The sequence below is a fragment of the Periophthalmus magnuspinnatus genome, chromosome 13 (genome assembly GCF_009829125.3).
Source record: "Periophthalmus magnuspinnatus isolate fPerMag1 chromosome 13, fPerMag1.2.pri, whole genome shotgun sequence".
NCBI classification, from domain to species: Eukaryota; Metazoa; Chordata; class Actinopteri; order Gobiiformes; family Gobiidae; genus Periophthalmus; species Periophthalmus magnuspinnatus.
This window is the reverse complement of record NC_047138.1, coordinates 12,143,118-12,161,348: the sequence shown is the minus strand read 5'-3', so window position 1 is coordinate 12,161,348 and position 18,231 is coordinate 12,143,118. Positions and strand designations below refer to the sequence as shown.

General features: G+C 40.0%; 1 protein-coding gene across 3 annotated transcripts in view; it reads left to right on the top strand.

Annotated features, from left to right (window-relative positions):
- gria4a (glutamate receptor, ionotropic, AMPA 4a) overlaps positions 1-18,231 on the top strand; it is a 178,229-nt gene that overhangs the window by 54,112 nt on the left and 105,886 nt on the right. For all 3 annotated transcript variants that reach the window (XM_033977145.2, XM_033977144.2, XM_055225980.1), the window contains exon 3: positions 14,480-14,719. In XM_033977145.2, the coding sequence (XP_033833036.1) occupies positions 14,480-14,719 (240 nt within the window). The remainder of the gene's footprint in view (positions 1-14,479; positions 14,720-18,231) is intronic.

The following is an 18,231-nucleotide window of genomic DNA, read 5'->3' as shown; positions in this document are numbered from 1 at the left end:
CCTGTCACCACTGTTCATGAGGGAGAGGGGAGGAGGAGGCATTGTGGGAGAGCGTTCTGACAGTGGAAGATGTAATCAAACAGAATAGAAAAGTGACAGTGCAGAATCCCCAGACAGCCATGACCTTTGACCGTAGAAGTGAAACTATATCTGCCGCTTATGAGGGAACACTGTTAAACTGAGGAAGACACAATACGCGTTGTGACTTTGCAGTATTTTCCACTATAAATCTTTGGAAAGTTTGACAGGTATTTTAGCACAATATTCGGGTTGTCTCAAAACATACAGCAACCTCATGAAAACTTGTTGGCAATGTCTCCATCTGAATTCATTTGGAAAAGAAAAGAAAGCATGTAGGCGTGTATTGTGTTCACTCCAAAAAACCAAAATACAAAAAACTGTGTAAAGACATGATTACAGTCCAGTCTGCTGATTGCACTGTGGTGATTGCACTGTTGGCTCATTTCAAAAGTTCAGCCACAAAAGTTACGAAAAACTGCAAAATTTAGTGCCAAGATTCAGATGGTTGGTGAAGTCATCCGCAAAGAACACATGCTGTTTTTATATGCGAGAACAGCTCTGTTTAGTTATATTTGAGAGGATTTATAAAAAGAAAAACAAAATCCCCTTGTTGTTGCTTTGTCTTCATTTTCCTGCATATTAATTGTAACACAACATTATTACCATACCAAAAAATTCAGCCTCTTTTGACAGTAAGATAAACAATACTCTATACTTGAGTACTATACTGATTTAGATACAAGGTACGGCCGAACGATCAGATTTTTCTGACAAGCATTGCAACTAAATTTGCGATTTGTGTGTTAACAAAAAGAGTTAAAATTTTAAATCTAGGAGAATTGACAAAAAGACTGAAATAGGCCTATGAACTAACAAACTAATAGCAGTTTTTATGCAGAAAAAGACATGATATTTTGGTACTTACAGTCAAATTGCGATTTTGATTCGATTAATCTCGCAGTCCCAATACAAGGATAAAAATACACATATTCTGATAAACATAAAAAGTTGCTGTATTTGCACTATACTTATAACCCCCAGTTCCTTTATCATATACATATAATTATAAATGTAAACAATATGACGTAATTTTCAACAGAAGAATAATACGTGTGATCATAGTACTTCAAATAAGTTCAACAGTGTCAGTACTTCTTCACATCAGTATCTAGTTTGACAGTGTAATATATTTTCACCACAATTTCACCTGCCTCACCAACTTTTTAGCTCAAACTTTAGCTCAGATCTTTTATCTCCTTTGTTTCTCTCCCTCTTTCTGGCCCTGTGCTGGTCTCCTGAGTGAAACTGTCTGTAGTCCTTGTTTCTTGTCTGCAGGCACTTTATGAGGAGACAGGAAAATGACCAGCGCACATGAATGCACCACAGCACACAGTATACTATCTCAGCCTATAATCACGCTCCTGTTTATGAAGCTGTTCTCACAGCCGTGCTGTAAACTACCCACACGGGGAGCACATCAGATATGAAATCCATAAGGTGGCTGGACCTCCTGGCATAGCATTGATTTTCACGATTTATTCTGTATCTGTCTATGTGGAGCTCCCCATCAACATCTGCATTAACTCTCTGAGGATTACCCATAGCCTACTGTGCTAAGGTGTAATAAAGTTGTGTAAATTGGGTGTTTGTTGTAATTAAATAAGCAAGGTGAGCGGGAACTGATTGTCCGATCTTGGGGTTGGTGGACGAGTGCTTACAGAGTTCCCACAAAATTTGAGGTAGGTTGAGGGGATGGGCCGATATTAAAATTTAGAGTCACGATTATTTTGACCAAAATAATTGCAGACTCGGATGCAGATCCACTGCCTGCCCACTAGCCATGCCAGTGAATGACGGTGAAGAACATCCCCAATTCCGAATAGGCACAGAAGCTAACAAGTTTCATTGCTATGATAGAGGGCCCTCTTGTGGGCAAACACCACAACTAACATCTAAACATTGTGTTGAAACCGAAAACACGAGGCTGGTGCTGTTAAGGTGATTATAATTGTGTGTGATGATCACGATTACCAATATTATTGGATTGCGTCCAATCCCTAGTACGTAGCCACAGCTTCCCTGAGGCAAACTGATAGGGACATGACTGCCCATTTGTGCCAGTGGTATGATCTACTTACACATAACACCACATTCACATCTCCAAGGTCAGTTTCTGCAGATATCCACTGAATAATGAGTTATGAATCAGCGTTTTTGTTCAAATAGCTTTCAAATGATGTCTTTCAGAGTCTCATACATATGCCAAAACTAAACTCTTTTCTTGTCTTAAAGGCCCTATATTTCACAAAATAGATGTGTGTAAGCTTTAAGTCATGTTATAATGTTGTTACCTCCTCCAAAACATACCTGGAGTTGTGTTTCGTTTCATTCACACATGTTTGAGTAACAATTTATTATTAGTCTGTCTACATCTCCAAAGCTCAAAATGCTCAGTTCCACCTTGTGATGTCATGTAGTGGTAGTTATCAAGTTAACAGCTCCTTTTTACCTTTTGTTCTGTGGAGACTGGCAAGTCCAGGGCTGAAATTATCCCAATGATTCCAGTGAAGGTGTATGGAGTGAAGCACTTCCTGTGTTACCACATGACATCACAAGGTGGAACAGAGCGTTTTCTGTTTGAGAGAAGAACTAAGCCTAAATATGCAGGGTTTGTGTGTTAAACATGTGTGAATGAAACAAAACATAACTCCGGGTATGTTTTTGATAAAGAAAGGACATATAACATGGATCAGAAAACAGCGTAATATGGGACCTTTAAGTACATATCAAAGTGTGTGGCAGTTGAAGTTTGATTCTCATATTGTTCTTGTATCCTAACTGCCTTTGACTGTCTCTGAGGTGCGTGTTTTGTGAAAGTTATAGCGTAGTGGCTTAATATATGCCTGAGTGTGGAGGGACAAATATGAAATCCATACAGGGACAGGGGCTTGTGCCAGACGCTATCGATTCACATACATCGTCTTTGTCTCGTCTTCATCATCTGATACACCTTGTGGTTTAGCTCACACACTTCTGCTTTACATGGCTCAATCTTATAGTCTCTTGGCAACTTCAGTGTAGCTTATTATTACTATTCTACTAATATACCACTATAGTACTATACTGCTAATTGATTCAACTTCACTTTAAAATTAGTTTAAGTATATGCCACATTAAAGTACAAATAATTTCACTCTTTAAGTATATTAAAAAGTATTATAACTTTATTTATCTCAGCAAATACAAATCAGAAGTAATGTGTTTTCCCAAATCATTCAACTTAAAGTTAAATTTAATTTTTTGTTTTTCAAGTGTAGTGTCGTTTTAGTATTTTGCCCTTCAAGTCTTAATCTGGTTAACTTGGTTCACACTCTGGTTTGAATTAATGAAACTGTGGTTTTATTATAGAATTTGTATGTGTTTTTTTCAGTTGTTTGAGCTGTGCAGAGTCCCACATCAAAATTAATTAGGTTTTGAATTTTAGGTATCTGTATTTGACGTAAGTAAAGTGGATATTTTACTTCATTTAAGAGCAGGTACCTGTACTTCACTACATTTTTTAAACTTATTTTTTATTATTGTTTGAGACGTCTGCCTAATTCCTCAGTCGTCCAGGTCTGATCTATAGCAAAAGCCAAAGTTAAATCTGTGAACTGGACAAAACGTTGCAGGAGTGAAGACGTTTCGCTGCTCATCCAAGCCGCTTCTTCAGTTCGCTTCAGTTCAGTTACAGAACTGAAGAAGCGGCTTGGATGAGCAGCAAAACGTCTTCACTCCTGCAACGTTTTGTCCAGTTCACAGATTTAAATTCGGCTTTTGCTATTGTTTGAGACCTGTTGAAAAGGCTAGGGGGTATTAGATCTTTAAGTACATTTTTAAACAAGAACTTTAATACTTTAGTAGTATTAGATTTTTTCATGTGATACTTTTTATGTTTTGTTTTTTTTTTTGCTCTAGTATCTGTACTTTTGCTTAAGTAACAAAACTGAGTACTTTTTCCACCGCTACATGAGATAGTGGCTTTGCATTGGCTTTCCCTGTTACCATAGGCTCTTTCTGTCCAGCCCTGCATCAAGTGTTCCCCCTTTGACATGCAGAACACATCGAAATAGTCTCAGGTCAGTCAATATGAGACTTATGATTTGATACGGTGGGGCCAGCTGTAATATGGACCTCAAAATATCAAATCCTTATCTGAAGTCATTATTTTAGGTCATTCCAAATCTAAAAAAGAGGTGGGGCAAAGAAAATAAAAGATTAAATTCTACCAACTCATTCCAGGTCCCCTTGGGCCTATTTTAGTAAACAGCATATTAGAGATGCTAGACGTTCTCCCTGTGTCCTTTTCTATTTAATTCGTTGGTATTCTGTTGGTTTTAAAAGCACCGCAACCGAACTCTGAAGGGGAATTGTCAGAACTATCCATCAAATGAACCGTGTTATTTCAACTCAGAAAGCTGCCATTTTTCTATACTTTCTCTCAAATATCCCCCACAAACACACTGTTGGTTTTATTTGTGATCTGCAGAAGTGAAAAGATGGCCTTGGTATTATGCTGTACAGATTCAGTACAGGTAAACAGTATTTTGCATATGATTGGAAAAAGTGACGGCCAGACTGAGTTTTTCTTACAAAATGTGGTGTTTTAGATTTGAAATGGACTGTTTGTGAGGTACTAGCAAGGATTTCACAAGTATGTTTTTAGTATGAATATTAATGACAGAACGACTGAATAAAATGTGTTAAAAAGTCAAGGATTTACTGAGTTATAGAACAAAACACATGTTCACCCTCAGTGTCTTCAATGCGCTTTACATCAAGGACCACTCATCCATTCGCACACACATTCATCCGAACCGCCAACCTTCAGATCCGAGGACAAGCACTCACCAACGGACACCGACTGAGTTACCCATTCCTCGCTACCCGTGCATACATTTACCCTTAGCCAATACCAGATGTTGACCATTGTCCCAAGTATGTCAGAAAGAAATAATCACTTATTATTATTTGTTTATTTGTAGCTTCAAGAGCAGCAGTCCCTAGGGTTCACTGGAACTTCTGACGATCCTACTTGAAAGCCCGCTCTGTATCGTCGTGTTGTGAATATAAAGTGTCCGCACATGGCAGCTGATATCTTTCCCTATAATTGTTTCCCTCACAATAGCTTATTATTGGCATTTACCTCACTTCACTTCATATGAATCGCTATGGGACCACATCTGTCGGCCCTGAACGCTGACAGGAAGTAGACACCGCTATATAGCTTCTAAACAGCTTTGTATCCCTCATTCATCAGGTACTTCCTTCATCCTGGTCTTTCACTGGAGGTATAATGAGAACTAGCCATATTTTGTTTTCCGGGCTGTCTGGAGAATGTCTAGAGGGCTGTTATATTCAGACAAATGGATGCGACCACAGCCTAAGACAGAAGAAGTGAAGAATTGGGTTGGCAAGAGTGAAAAAGGGTGCCATCCTGAGTTGGTAAATGTATTTGTTATGTTGGGCTATTACGTTGGTTAAATGGGATTCACGTCTGCCTGGGCTGCCCGGGCTGTGAGGTAAACAGGTCCATGAAGCAGATGTTGTAGAGTTGGATAGGTGAGGACAGATGACAGTGGAATGAGACAAAGCCAGGACTGGAGGTAAGACGTTTGGTATCTGTTCACAAGCAACAAAATCTACAGCCAACAAAATTATTTACACTGGCTTGTATATGCATGTTCACAGTTTTGTACATTGAATAAATGCAAGTTATCAATAATACCAAGTCAAAATAGCAAGAGTGTTCTTACTTTGTTGTGATTATTATTATTATTTTTATTTATTTATTATATATTTTATTTATCAGGTAGAACATGACATTTTGGGTTTGGACCAGATTGGACTGGTTTGGACCGGTTCTGACTGGATTTGGACTGGTTCTGGATGGTCAAGACTCAGATTGGACTGGTTTGGACTGGTTCTGACTGAATTTGGACTGGTTTTGGTTGGTCAACACTCAGATTGGACTGGTTTGGACCTGTTCTAACTGGATTTTGACTGGTTCTCGATGGGCAAGACTCAGATTGGACTGGTTTGGACCGATTCTGACTGGATTTGGACTGGTTCTGGATGGTCAGGACTCAAATTGGACTGGTTTGGACCTGTTCTGACTGGATTTGGACTGGTTCTGGATGGTCAAGACTCAGACTGGACTGGTTTGGCCCAGTTCTGACTGGATTTGGACTGGTTCTGGATGTTCAGCACTCAGATTGGACTGGTTTTTGCTGGATGGTCAAGACTCAGATTGGACTGTTTTGGCCCGGTTCTGACTGGATTTGGACTGGTTCTGGATGGTCAGAACTCAGATTGGATTGGTTTGGCCCGGTGTTAGCCAAGGTTACATTGAGATACAATATCTGTAGTCCTATCCCTAGTCAGATTGCTGTCCAAGAATCTTAAGGAATTCTTCATTAAACTGTCCATTTTTTATGATGTGTACACAGATCATAGAACTTCATCCTCTAAGAAGTATTTGTCGTGAATGTAGAGAGGAAAATTAAAGATTCATCTCGACCTCAAAACATGGCTTTGTTCAGCCAAATTCTGCTCCTCTTATCAGTGGCAGCTCATCAACTAATCTGATAAAACAAGGACAACGCAGTGAATAATTAACTGTGTTGTTGTATATGCTGGCACTGCTATTATTCCTTATGCCGGTCACTGGAGATATGCAGCGCTAACATTTGTCAAGACTTAAAATACTTACTTAGTTTGTGAAAGATCAATGTAAATATGCCTCAAAATTATCTGGAACCAGGGGCGGCACCGGGAAGGGACTTGAGGGGACATTAGCTTCTGGGAGGGGGGTACGCTCCATTATTAAAAGGATCTAAATTAACGTTACGTGAGCACCCTCATTGAAGACTTTAATGAGAGTGCCCGTGTCCTCCCTGTCAGAAACTTGTGTGTGTCTCTGGACTTGATTGCTTGTTAGCTGTTATTAGTTTGTCTAGAATGTTCCACAGTATGGCACTGGTAAATATTTCAGGTGTTTTTATTTCTCAAAAATATCTTTGTAAACTTATTGTGAGTTGAGTCACCTCTCTACCAAATCTGATCTGTAACTTGGTCTGTTGGTAAGCAGGGGCGGTGCCAGGGGGTGCTTGGGGGGGGCACTAGCCTCCCCTAGAATAACCCGTCCTCCCCATAGCTCCACCAAAGATGTTTGCTTCACTTTTGTAGCACATCCAATCTTGACAAAAAGTGTTCAAATGGTTCAAATTTTGTGTGAGTGTTCAAAATGAGACTGCAATAAAAAAGTACAGGGTGCAAACTACATTTAAACTGGTTTCAAAAACAGCGAATCAAACATGGTAGGGGGTTATGAGTACACTCCGTTGTTCATAGACTATAAATTATCATGTTACGCGAGCACCCACATTGAAGACCTTAGCACCCCCTTAGCTCCTTCAACCGAAAATATCTAGCGCCGCCCTTGTTGGTAACCCCTGTTTGTCTCCATGGAGAAATTAATTAATGCCATACAGTGGAAGACTCCAGGCAAGCAAAGCAACAACATCTGCAAGGAGACTGACACACAGTCCACCAGAAAAATGTATTTAAAGTTTATATTAAAGCAAAAAGGTTAAAACGATCCTAATGGACTACGTTTGGAGAGTTTTAGTTTGCCACTTCTGTATTTAATTTAAGTTTAAATATCAATGCTTAGCACATTAATTTATTTTTTTATACATCAATATAGGTGCATGTTAAGTCACCAGTGTGTTGTGTCCCACGCACAGGAAAAACAAACAAACAAACAGCAGTAGAAGGTGGGCTGCTCTCTGGAGACCTATTGTACGGGAGCTTTTACCGAGGCGATGATGCTCTACATGCCGCGGGTCCATTCCTCTCATTAAAGCTTTATGAAGCCAGCTTAGTACACTTTTATTACAGTGACGCCATGCACTGTCTGGCACATCCCCGTCCTGCGGCTGGGTTAGGGGGCGGCCATCTTTAGAGAAAGAAGCTGTGAGGAACAAAACACAAGAATAATAGAGAAAATAGTCTGAGGTGATAGGGCACCAAAACAGTTTTTTTATAAAGGAAAAATATGGAGATGTAAGGCTGGATGTAGTAGTGGATGCAGCGATACCGATACTGGTAATGACACCAATACAGGAGATTAGGCTGGATCGGGTATCACAAATAACTGATCTGAGTGAAGACATTTTTAAATAGACACTATCATTAAAAGACGTGAGTAGCAACAAATAAATGGCAGAATGAAGCAACACTTAGCAATAGAAGTTACATTTTCAACCCTCTTCAGCTCAAATCTTATCATATTACAACAAAAATAACAAAAATCTCCCCATTATTGCAAGAAACTATACATACGATAGTAAAAGAACCATTCAAATCTGTCAACTGGACAAAATGTTGTATGGTATGTCTTGGTATGCCTTTGTATGTCTCAGCATGTCCTGGTATGTCTTAGTATGCCTTGGTATCGTGGTATGTCCTGGTATGTTTTGGTATGTCCTGGTATGTCTTGGTATGTCCTGGTATGTCTTGGTATGTCTTGGTGCGTCTTGGTGTGTCTTGGTATGTTTTGTCTTGTTATATCTTATCATCACTTGTCACTACTATATATGGCTGGTCACTATGTTTGTTGGTCTTGCATAAAAAAAAAAAAAAAGTTAAGTTGTATTTAGATTTATATTTAGATTTATAGGTACAGAGCTTTCTAAAACATCTAGGATTTATATTTACACAAATACAACAACAACAATACTTCATTTTACTCCTTCTCAAACATATTTTGTCTCGAAATATACCTTATTCAATTCAATTTTGCTCATATAGCACATTTAAAATACAACTTAAGCTGCCCAAAGTGCTTCACATAAACAACAACCAACAAAAACACAAACGACACAAAGGCAAAGAACAAAAAAAAAACAATAAAAGACCAAGATATCCTGCCTAGCTCGAACGAAACGCCAGGAAGAAGAGGTGGGTGTTTAGTCTGGTCTTAAGCTGCGCTCCAGACTGAGAGGATCTGACAGGCAGAGGGAGGCTGTTCCATAGTGTGGGCTGCATAGTTTTTTTGTGTGGATGTTTTAGACTAATAAATAAGTAAATACTGTAAAGGCAGCGTTTTACTTTGACTTAATGCATTTTTTTAACCTAATGCAATATTTTAGCTTGACACGATGCAGATTACAACGACTACAACAATTACAGGCATTTTATTACATGTTTTTAGAAGAGTTAGCAGAAATGTTAGCAGATTTCGGACACATTTTATTCATTTGCATATAATAGAAGAATATAATGGTACTTTATAATAACTACACCTGAATAACTCTTTGCAAACTATTTGTTCATTGTTATTTCTTCTTCATTCTTAGTTTGGCTTGTATGTAGTTATGGTAAATAGTCACATTTTTTATATAGCGCTTTTGAAGGTATCTAAAGCTCTTTCCATCAACAAACCACTCACACATTCATACATCAATTTGTAAAGAAGGGAAGGGGTGGGGTTAGGTGTCTTGCCCAAGGACACAACGATATAATTCATCTGTGGGAACTGGAACTACACCACCAACCTGTGAGTCAGTGGATCAGACCACTCTAGCAACAGATTTGTATATGTCGAGCCTGGGATTTGAACCACCAACCTTCAGATCAGTGGACAAACGCTCTACCAACTGAGCTAGTTATTTTAAGATGATTTAACAGATGATTTTTGCACTCGTAGTTGTAAAAATGGAAAATTGCCAGTTACATTTGTATCATGAGAACTCATACACAGCCGTTAAATTCAAAGTTTTATGCGAAAAGCTTGTCAAAAAGGGACATTTTGTGAAGTGAAAGCCAGACCGGCAGTGCAGGGCCAGTTGTAAAAGATCAACTGCTTTGGGAGTCGCCTTTTAGACCCATAACAAGTGTGTCAGCTCATGTGATCCTGCTTTCTTTCATTCTGCGTAACAGCTCTTGGCATTTGTCTTCCTCTTATTGACTTGAATCTTAATACAACGTCGGTTCTTTTCCTCAATGCCCTGTGCCATTTATCGTAGCGCACTGTCACTTCATCCGCCAGTCCAATCGAGGATAATTTTAGATTTGATTTCAGCTAAATCGAAAATGAAATACTCAGTGGAGAGTTTGTGTTGTCGAATCCTATTATATTCTACATGCCCTTTACCAGAAATCTCTTCAGTGATCATGCGGTGAACCCTGGTGGAATTAAAAGACAGGAAGGCTCAGTTACAGCTCCAAACTTGAGTATGTGGGGGAGTAACAGAGTTTACTATGGGACTGACTGAAATGCACAATGACTGCTCATGCGTAGCTGGCTGCAGTGAATCTCACCTCACCACAGGAGACTGGTTCTTTGTTCGCTCACTAATCAAGGAAGCTACGATCAAAACAAACACAGGAGGCAATACGTCATTGGTATGAATTAGTATGAAAACTAACAATTTGCTTATAAAGATCTTTACCGTAGACATCTTTTTACATCTTCAAGTGAAATAGAGGAGGCAGAAAAAGCATTTGACTTCATTCTCATGCATATTTTGTCTTGAAATATTTGGGGTTTTTTGGTTTGTTTTTTTACCTATTGCAATATTTTACTTTGACACAATGTAGCATTTTACTTTGACACAATTTTAGTAGACTCTATTTACATTCAGAATAGCATGACATAGCAATTCTACAAACGATCCATGCTAAATATGCCAGCTGTGTGAATGGGAGACAGTTAGCTGCTAGCTTAATGAGAGACTGGAGCCTGCCTTATCTCCTGCGGGGAGTGTGCGACCTCCGTTTGCTTAATTGCCCTGGGCCAAAGCTGCATCGCGCCTTGTGTTTACCCCCTCCGCGGCACACAGCTGATAATGGAATTACTGTGAGTCCCGGGAGAATGAAGAGAGGACCCAAAGAGGTGGAGATCAGAGGAGAAGAAGCCAAACGACAGAGCAGGAAGAGGAGAAAAATCAATCCTATCACACAGTTTCAGCGGAACAACGTAATGTCTCCAAATAGAGGTCTGGTTAAGTATAAACATATAACTATATGTGAAGATAGAGAAAATACTTGACTGGTTCGCCGGTTGCTCGTCTATATGGAGATGTTATTGCCATGTCTAGAATGTTCCACAGTTTAGCATTAAACTACAGGGGTTTTCATTGCTATACACTTTGAAAAACATGCATTTTTACTGTAAGTGGGCTCACCTCTTCACAGATTTGACCAGTATCATGGCTTGATGGCGTCCCTTTGTTGTCTCCATGGAGATAGATAAGTGTAATACCTATGTGCAGCATTACAAGATATTTCCTATTTTATATTGTTTGTGGGCTCACCCTTACTCCCTATTCTAACTATGTGCCCTTGTTGGCCAAAAGATGCAAATTCGTGCCCAGTAGGGGTGCGTGGTATATGGGTTCCAATATTGGTTTTGGTGCTATCAGTACTGGCCCATTATTGAACATTTTGCCAGTGTTTGGCTCAGATATTTTTCTGCACTGCCCCAGTATCCACGTGACCATGTGCCATTCCCAGTTTGTCCTTGGGGCGTCAGATGTGTCTTTTTGAACAACAACAACAAGTAACTGGTATGTTACATTGGAAATATAAGAGTAAAACATGGGTGTATGTTTTCATAATCATGCAACAAATGACAACTACATTTTGTCATGATTCTTGAAACTTAACATAATGTGTGGCCCTTCCTACTGGGTTTAAAGTTTTAATATCAGTGCTGGCAAATAGTGGTTATTGGCCACAGCAGAAAGACTGAGAAAGACTATTGGCTATCTGTATCAGCTCAAAAATCCATATCACACCATTTCTACTACACTAGACACACAACACACTGAGATTAAACTAGGACCTGACGCTGAAACATACAGTGTATAAAGAAGTGGACTAAGTGAGTGTGACGTCACGAATGGCCAGTCAAATGAAGCTCATCGATTCCAGTGGTTATGGAGCGAATCTGGAATCAGGCTCCATATTTGGAATTACGACCGCAAGTATCATAGCAACCAAAGACCCAATCGGGAGCCAAGTTGTTGACTGTAACGCCTCTTCCTGCCCGCACCTCTGGTTTAGCAGGGAGCGGGCGCTTAGTAAACCTGTCAGTCAAACCTGTTGCTAACGCTAGTGGGAGCAAACTCTGGGATAGAAGGGACCTGATTTGTCTGTTATTAACGTTCATATCTTGAAAAAAAAACACCAGGATCACGTGGAGCGGGTTAATACAAACATTTTAAGACCAAAATGACGAGGTTCACTGCAGCAGTTACAGAGAGAGGGGTGACAGTTTTTCAGTGTAAAGTGAAATGGAACCAGAGTCGATGGAGCTGGAAGTGCGGCCACGATCACTTCCTATTTAGAATGCGGCGGCTAGCACTTTAGCTACGTTCATTTACATATACAGTTTATGCCTTGAAACAAAGTCTACATCAGGATTAAATCAGGACCAAACCAAGACAACAGTGAAGGTGATTTGCTTTTAATCTACTTTTGATTTAATTCTGCTGAAAAATTTGGTAGACTTGGGAATGGACTGGCAAAAGGCACATTGAGTGATAGTAGCACGCTGTGGTCAAAGCAGTCTCGCAGTTTCTTCTTTGCTCCGACGTGACGTATTTGAGCTAAAATCAGCCACTGCCACTGAGATTCTGACTGCGAGGATGAATGGATGTGCAGAGAGAGAAATAGAGCCTAAGAGGATGAGAGAAAACCGCAGCGGACAAAGACAAAACATTCGGGGGCTTCAAGTGAAAAATTGAGTGACCATTTTTGAAAGTTGGGTTTGGGTGTCAGCTTCTATACCAACACACCAGGCACTTCCTCATGATAGTCTTTTTGAGATTTCTTTAGACGTCAGAAGATTTCACTCTCCTCTGTCATGGTGCGTAGCTGGAGGGGTTTTCGAAGGCGACTCGGTGTGCTGTAGTGGAAAATGACTTGGCATCTGAAGTGAGCTTGAGCGTCGGTCAAGGGCCCTTCGAGTGAGTGAGGGAGGGAGAGAAGGAAGGGAGAGTCGGAGAGTATTTTCAGGGATAGACTGCAGGCTTGTTTTAGTTAAGTGTGCAATGGTAATTTCCTTAACAACCCATCAAGGGGCAAAGGTAATTTTAGAATAATTTTGGTTAAAAGCGAACAGAGCCATAACATGACAAGAGACAAGCATAAGTATTTGATCATGTTCTATGTTTTAATTATTAATAACAAGATAGCTATATTTCCAGTTTCAATGCTGAAATCCACTTGGTTTAAACCTAAAATACTGTCTCTGGTCTAAATCCTCAGGACCTAAACTATATATCTTCTCTATATGCAGGTTGAGGTACAAGCGACCCAAGTTCTGTTGTGATTTGAAAACAGTAAAAACCCAGGCTACATACAGTCCTTTTAGCCTCCTGAGACCCGAGCTCTTGCATGCTTTATTAATTTATCTTTGTTATTTGGGCTGATTGGGACCTGATGAGTCTAAATACAAAGAATTATCTTTTTACATTATGTAGTTTCTGAGAAACAAATGTCAATCAAATGTCCTCATATGTGGACATTTTAATCATTTTGATAAAACATTTGAATAATGATTTGCAAAAACTATTTATTATGACCCTGATCACCGCAACATTTGTCCTGAATGTAAAAACAAAACATTTCCTGTCTTATACTGCATAAAAACCCCTAACCCTATCATTTACATCTGTGCCAACATGTTGTGAAATACATGTGGTTCTTGTCATTTTGAGAGGGGAGGTACAGAAAGTATTTTTGTTAGAAAAATACAATCATTCTTTAAACAGGAATGGGGGCCTGAGTCATAATCTCTCACAGGTCTATGATTCCATCCTCAGACCCAAAGCAAAAAAAAAGAACAGTAGGAGGGCCATTACAGGTTAAATAGGGTCGTTAAGGGTGAAACTGGAGACAATAGCTGTTTACAGTTTCAGTTAGTTAGTTCTTCCCTTCAGATAGATATAACGCAGTGTCCACCAGCAATTTAACCAGAACTGAAGAAGTGGCTTCGACGAGCAGGGAAATGTGTTCACTCCTACAACGATTTGTCCAGTTGATAGATTTAAACTTCGTCTTTTTCCTATGGATCACACCTGGATGACTGAGGGATTACACAGACTTCTTGTCATTATAATCGGATCATATTTATTTCATATTTATTTTTAGTCAATTCTGCTGGATGGATTTAAAATGTGAACTTTGAACAACATCCTATTAATAAAATGCAAATCATCATCAGAAAAATCGCAATAAGATGTTTTTTCTCAAATCGTTCAGCCTTATCATCCTGTTATAGGCCCAGTTCAAATATGGCGGTACTTGGAAAGCCAAATATTTTTAAGTGGTACTTGGTGTGATAAGACTGTGAACCACTGCACTTTCTCCTGCACTGATTAACCCCTCTCTCCCCTCTGTCCCCCAGTCTGTTCGCAGTACTCCCGAGGGGTCTTCGCCATCTTCGGCCTTTACGACAAGCGCTCAGTGAACACGCTCACGTCCTTCTGCGGAGCCCTGCACATCAGCCTGGTGACCCCCAGCTTCCCCACGGAGGGAGAGGGACAGTTCACTCTGCAGCTCAGACCGTCCATCCGCGGTGCCCTGCTCTCCATTCTGGATCACTACGACTGGAACCGATTTGTTTTCCTCTATGACACAGACAGAGGTGGGTCATGGGTGATGCCCTCTGCCGGAGCTCAGTACAAAAAAAAAAAAAAAAATCATTGTTTGTTGTAGGTGTGAATGTGTCAAGCATTACCGGGATTATATTAATGAGTAGTGTAGTCTTCATAGTGAAATGCAGAATGAATTTGCTTGCACGTACGTAACTGTCATTGACTACGTTTAATCATTGTTTTTTTACTTTGTCTTCAAAATACAACAGTCACTTTAAATATTCATAATTGATACTTTTGTGCACATAATCACGGACTGTATAAAGAAGTGGACAAAGGGATGTGACATTACCCATAGCGTTCAGCTCCAATCAGATAAAGCTCATTAAGGCTAACGGTTCTAGGGGTGAATTTGGAGCCAAGTTGGATATTTGAAATTCCAACTGCGAGGATCATAGCAACCATAGAGCCAATCCGGAGCAAAGCTGTTGAAAGTAACACCCCTTCCCGCCCGCACCGCTGGTTTAGCAGGGAGCGGGCACTTAGCAACAATGTTAACCAAACCTGTTGCTAATGCTAGCGGAAGCAACATTGGGGAAAGAAGACTTGTCGTAAAGGCCATTCATATGTTCATATTTTAATTTATGGACACAATAGCTAAATAAAAAGTCTCTGATCATGTAGAGTGAGTCGATAAAGTGCACCAATGATCACTTTCTGACGGATTTCGCGTTAGCTACATCCATTAATATATACAGTCAGTGATGTAAACGCACACAAATTATTGGGTTTCTGATTTCCCTAGTAAAACTTGTGCCTCAAATTCGTGGGTTGTAGGTGTTTCGGTGAGACAGGGACAAAGATCAAACTTAAAACCATTATACACCTAAAGATGAACTGCATGCCTGATATTTTGGAGTCTTCGTCGCAGAGTGGGCCATCCTCTCGCTGCGTCGGCCATCAATCTTTGTGACCAACAGTAAACACAAGCACTTCATCAAAGTAGCAGCAGAAGAGCTCCACCGTGAACACAGTCTCTCCCCTCTTCTCCCTTTCATTAATTAAGTTTTACAAATGTGAAAACACCATTAGCGTGTAACAATAGCCTCACCTAAACGGGACAACTTTGGTGACGTTACCCTCATATTCACTCAGAAAAACTCTTGTCATAGCCATGTGTGTTATTGTACGATTTCAATTCCTCACGTTGTGTAGTGTGGCATCCAAAAACCTTATGAGATCAAAAAAAATTGTGCAGTTATCACCACGCGTAAGAACTGTTGAAGTTTGGGGAACTGAAGTGAGTTTTTCAGCCCGAGTATAGTTTTTGTCGTCAGTGTATATCACATGTGTCAAACTCAAGGCCCGGGGGCCAAATGCGGCCCGCCACGTCATTTTATGTGGCCCGCGAGAAGATATACTCAAAGGCATGACTCTCATTTTAAAATAAACCTATACTGCTTTAATGTGTGCACTGACAATAAACTAATGAGATTTTCCCAACAAGTAGAACTGACAAATATTTGCAAATAATCATCACAAAATGTTCATGGAAAGGAAAATTGCTGGCACGGAAGGAATTTGGAAGGAAGAAAGGTGAAGGTGAATACAAGTTTGTGCTTTGAGGAGAAACACCTGTATGTTTTTGTGTTATGAGGTGGGGTCAGTACAATCTATGTCGACATTCGGTCACATATAGTGACATTTACCCTGCCGCTCAGTTACACCTGGCCCTTGATCGCGGCCATTTTGCTGATGTGGCCCTCGGTGAAAATGAGTTTGACGCCACTGGTGTATATGGTACAGATAAAACAAAACTAATAATATACTTATAATAATTGCTATTTTAACCAACAACCTCAGATTAGGCTAGCAGAATTGATCAAAAGACGCTACGCTGCAGTTGTCCGGTGCACTTAAGTGTCCCCCATTGGCATTAAAGGATGGCATAAGATACATAACTCAATTGTTAATACTTAATCAACCAGTCTGCTTTAAAAAAAAATATTTGTGGATAACATTTGCGCTCTTGACACTTTATTCAGTAATATGCAAAATGCTGAGGTCTCAAAGGCCACAGTTTTAATCTGTCTTGCTCTACCACATCTCCGGGCTAATATGCTAAATGCTGGTGCTGCGAATTAAAAGACAATTTTCTAATTAATCTAACTCCATGCATGAAAAATTATGTGTTAATTTGGAGTTTGGTTACTGCAAACAATGTCACATCATACAAGCATGATCATCTATTTCAAATAACATGTCTTTTCTTGTGTCTGGACTCATTTGGCTTGTACGGTGCCAGGGGTAAAATGGAGAGGGTAACTCAACAACATGAAGGATGGATGCAGGCTAGCTTTGCATTTGGCTAATGAGAGAATACTGTAATTTTAACCTGTCAGGCTCAAGAGGAGTGGGAGCAACTTGGACGTTAGCAATTGGCACTGTCTGACACGATTAACATAATTTTCATCAATCACACGGAACAATGCAGAGGTTAGCTTATGTCTAAATTTGGTATTGGGGATTTTGGAGGTTAAAGGGGGGTATTAACTGCTAAAACATAAAGTATTTGATCACCATGTTTGGGAAAATGGTTTTGACAGCGTGGATCCCGTTAATGAAGCTACTGCACACAGCATAAGGTTTGTAAAGTTGCTGTGTACAGTTTTGCATCATGTTTTTGTATATTTATGGACAATTGTTGTGTGGGAGCATGGGTGATTTAGGCTTGTGAGCTGAACAATGCACAGAATCTTATAGCTAATCGTAGGGAGGCTTTGAATATGGGGAGAATGAGAGATCGCAGAATTACTCATAGACATAGAGAACCTCTTCGAGCCTGTTTTTGATGAGGGAACAACATGAATACATGTAGAATACCTAGGGTGACCAGATGTCCCTATTTACAGTCCCAGTTTTGAGCCCTGTGTTCTGTGTCCCAGTAGATTTATCCAAAATCATTGATTTGTCTCAGTTTTATACCAGAAATGTCCCAGGTGTCCCAATTTTGATCAATGTGATCCCTGCCAACAGTAAAGAGGTGCATAAATTTGTTTAGCTAAAATACAGAAAAAACATGCTTGAAATTGACCAGGGGCCTTTATAAAGGATTGTGTAGGAATTTTCCTAAGCAAGTGTGTACTTCAAGTGGCCATAAGAGGAATGCACTACGCAAACTCCTGATTTATAAAACCCTCCGTGCGCTCTCCACCTGCAATCTGTGCTTTATAAATCCCACCTGCAGCTGGAATCTGCGCAGGTGAACCCACGTCGCACCACGTTCTCTCCATGCCTCCACCTCACCATAAAAGGACAGACCACGCCCTCTCCACATATCCACTTCACCATAAAAGGACAGACCACACCCTCTTTTGTATATCTCTATTTTCAAGTATGCCTAAGATATGTGCGTGAGGATCGGCCTTTTTCATGCACATAGATATGTGTTTACAGTGGTCTGAATGGTTTGAGGAGGGGGCTGTGAGCGCGTACAACAGATTCAGATGCCCTCCCTGAGAGAGTAAAAGGAGTGAGGGAGGGAAATGTAGATCAGCGGCTA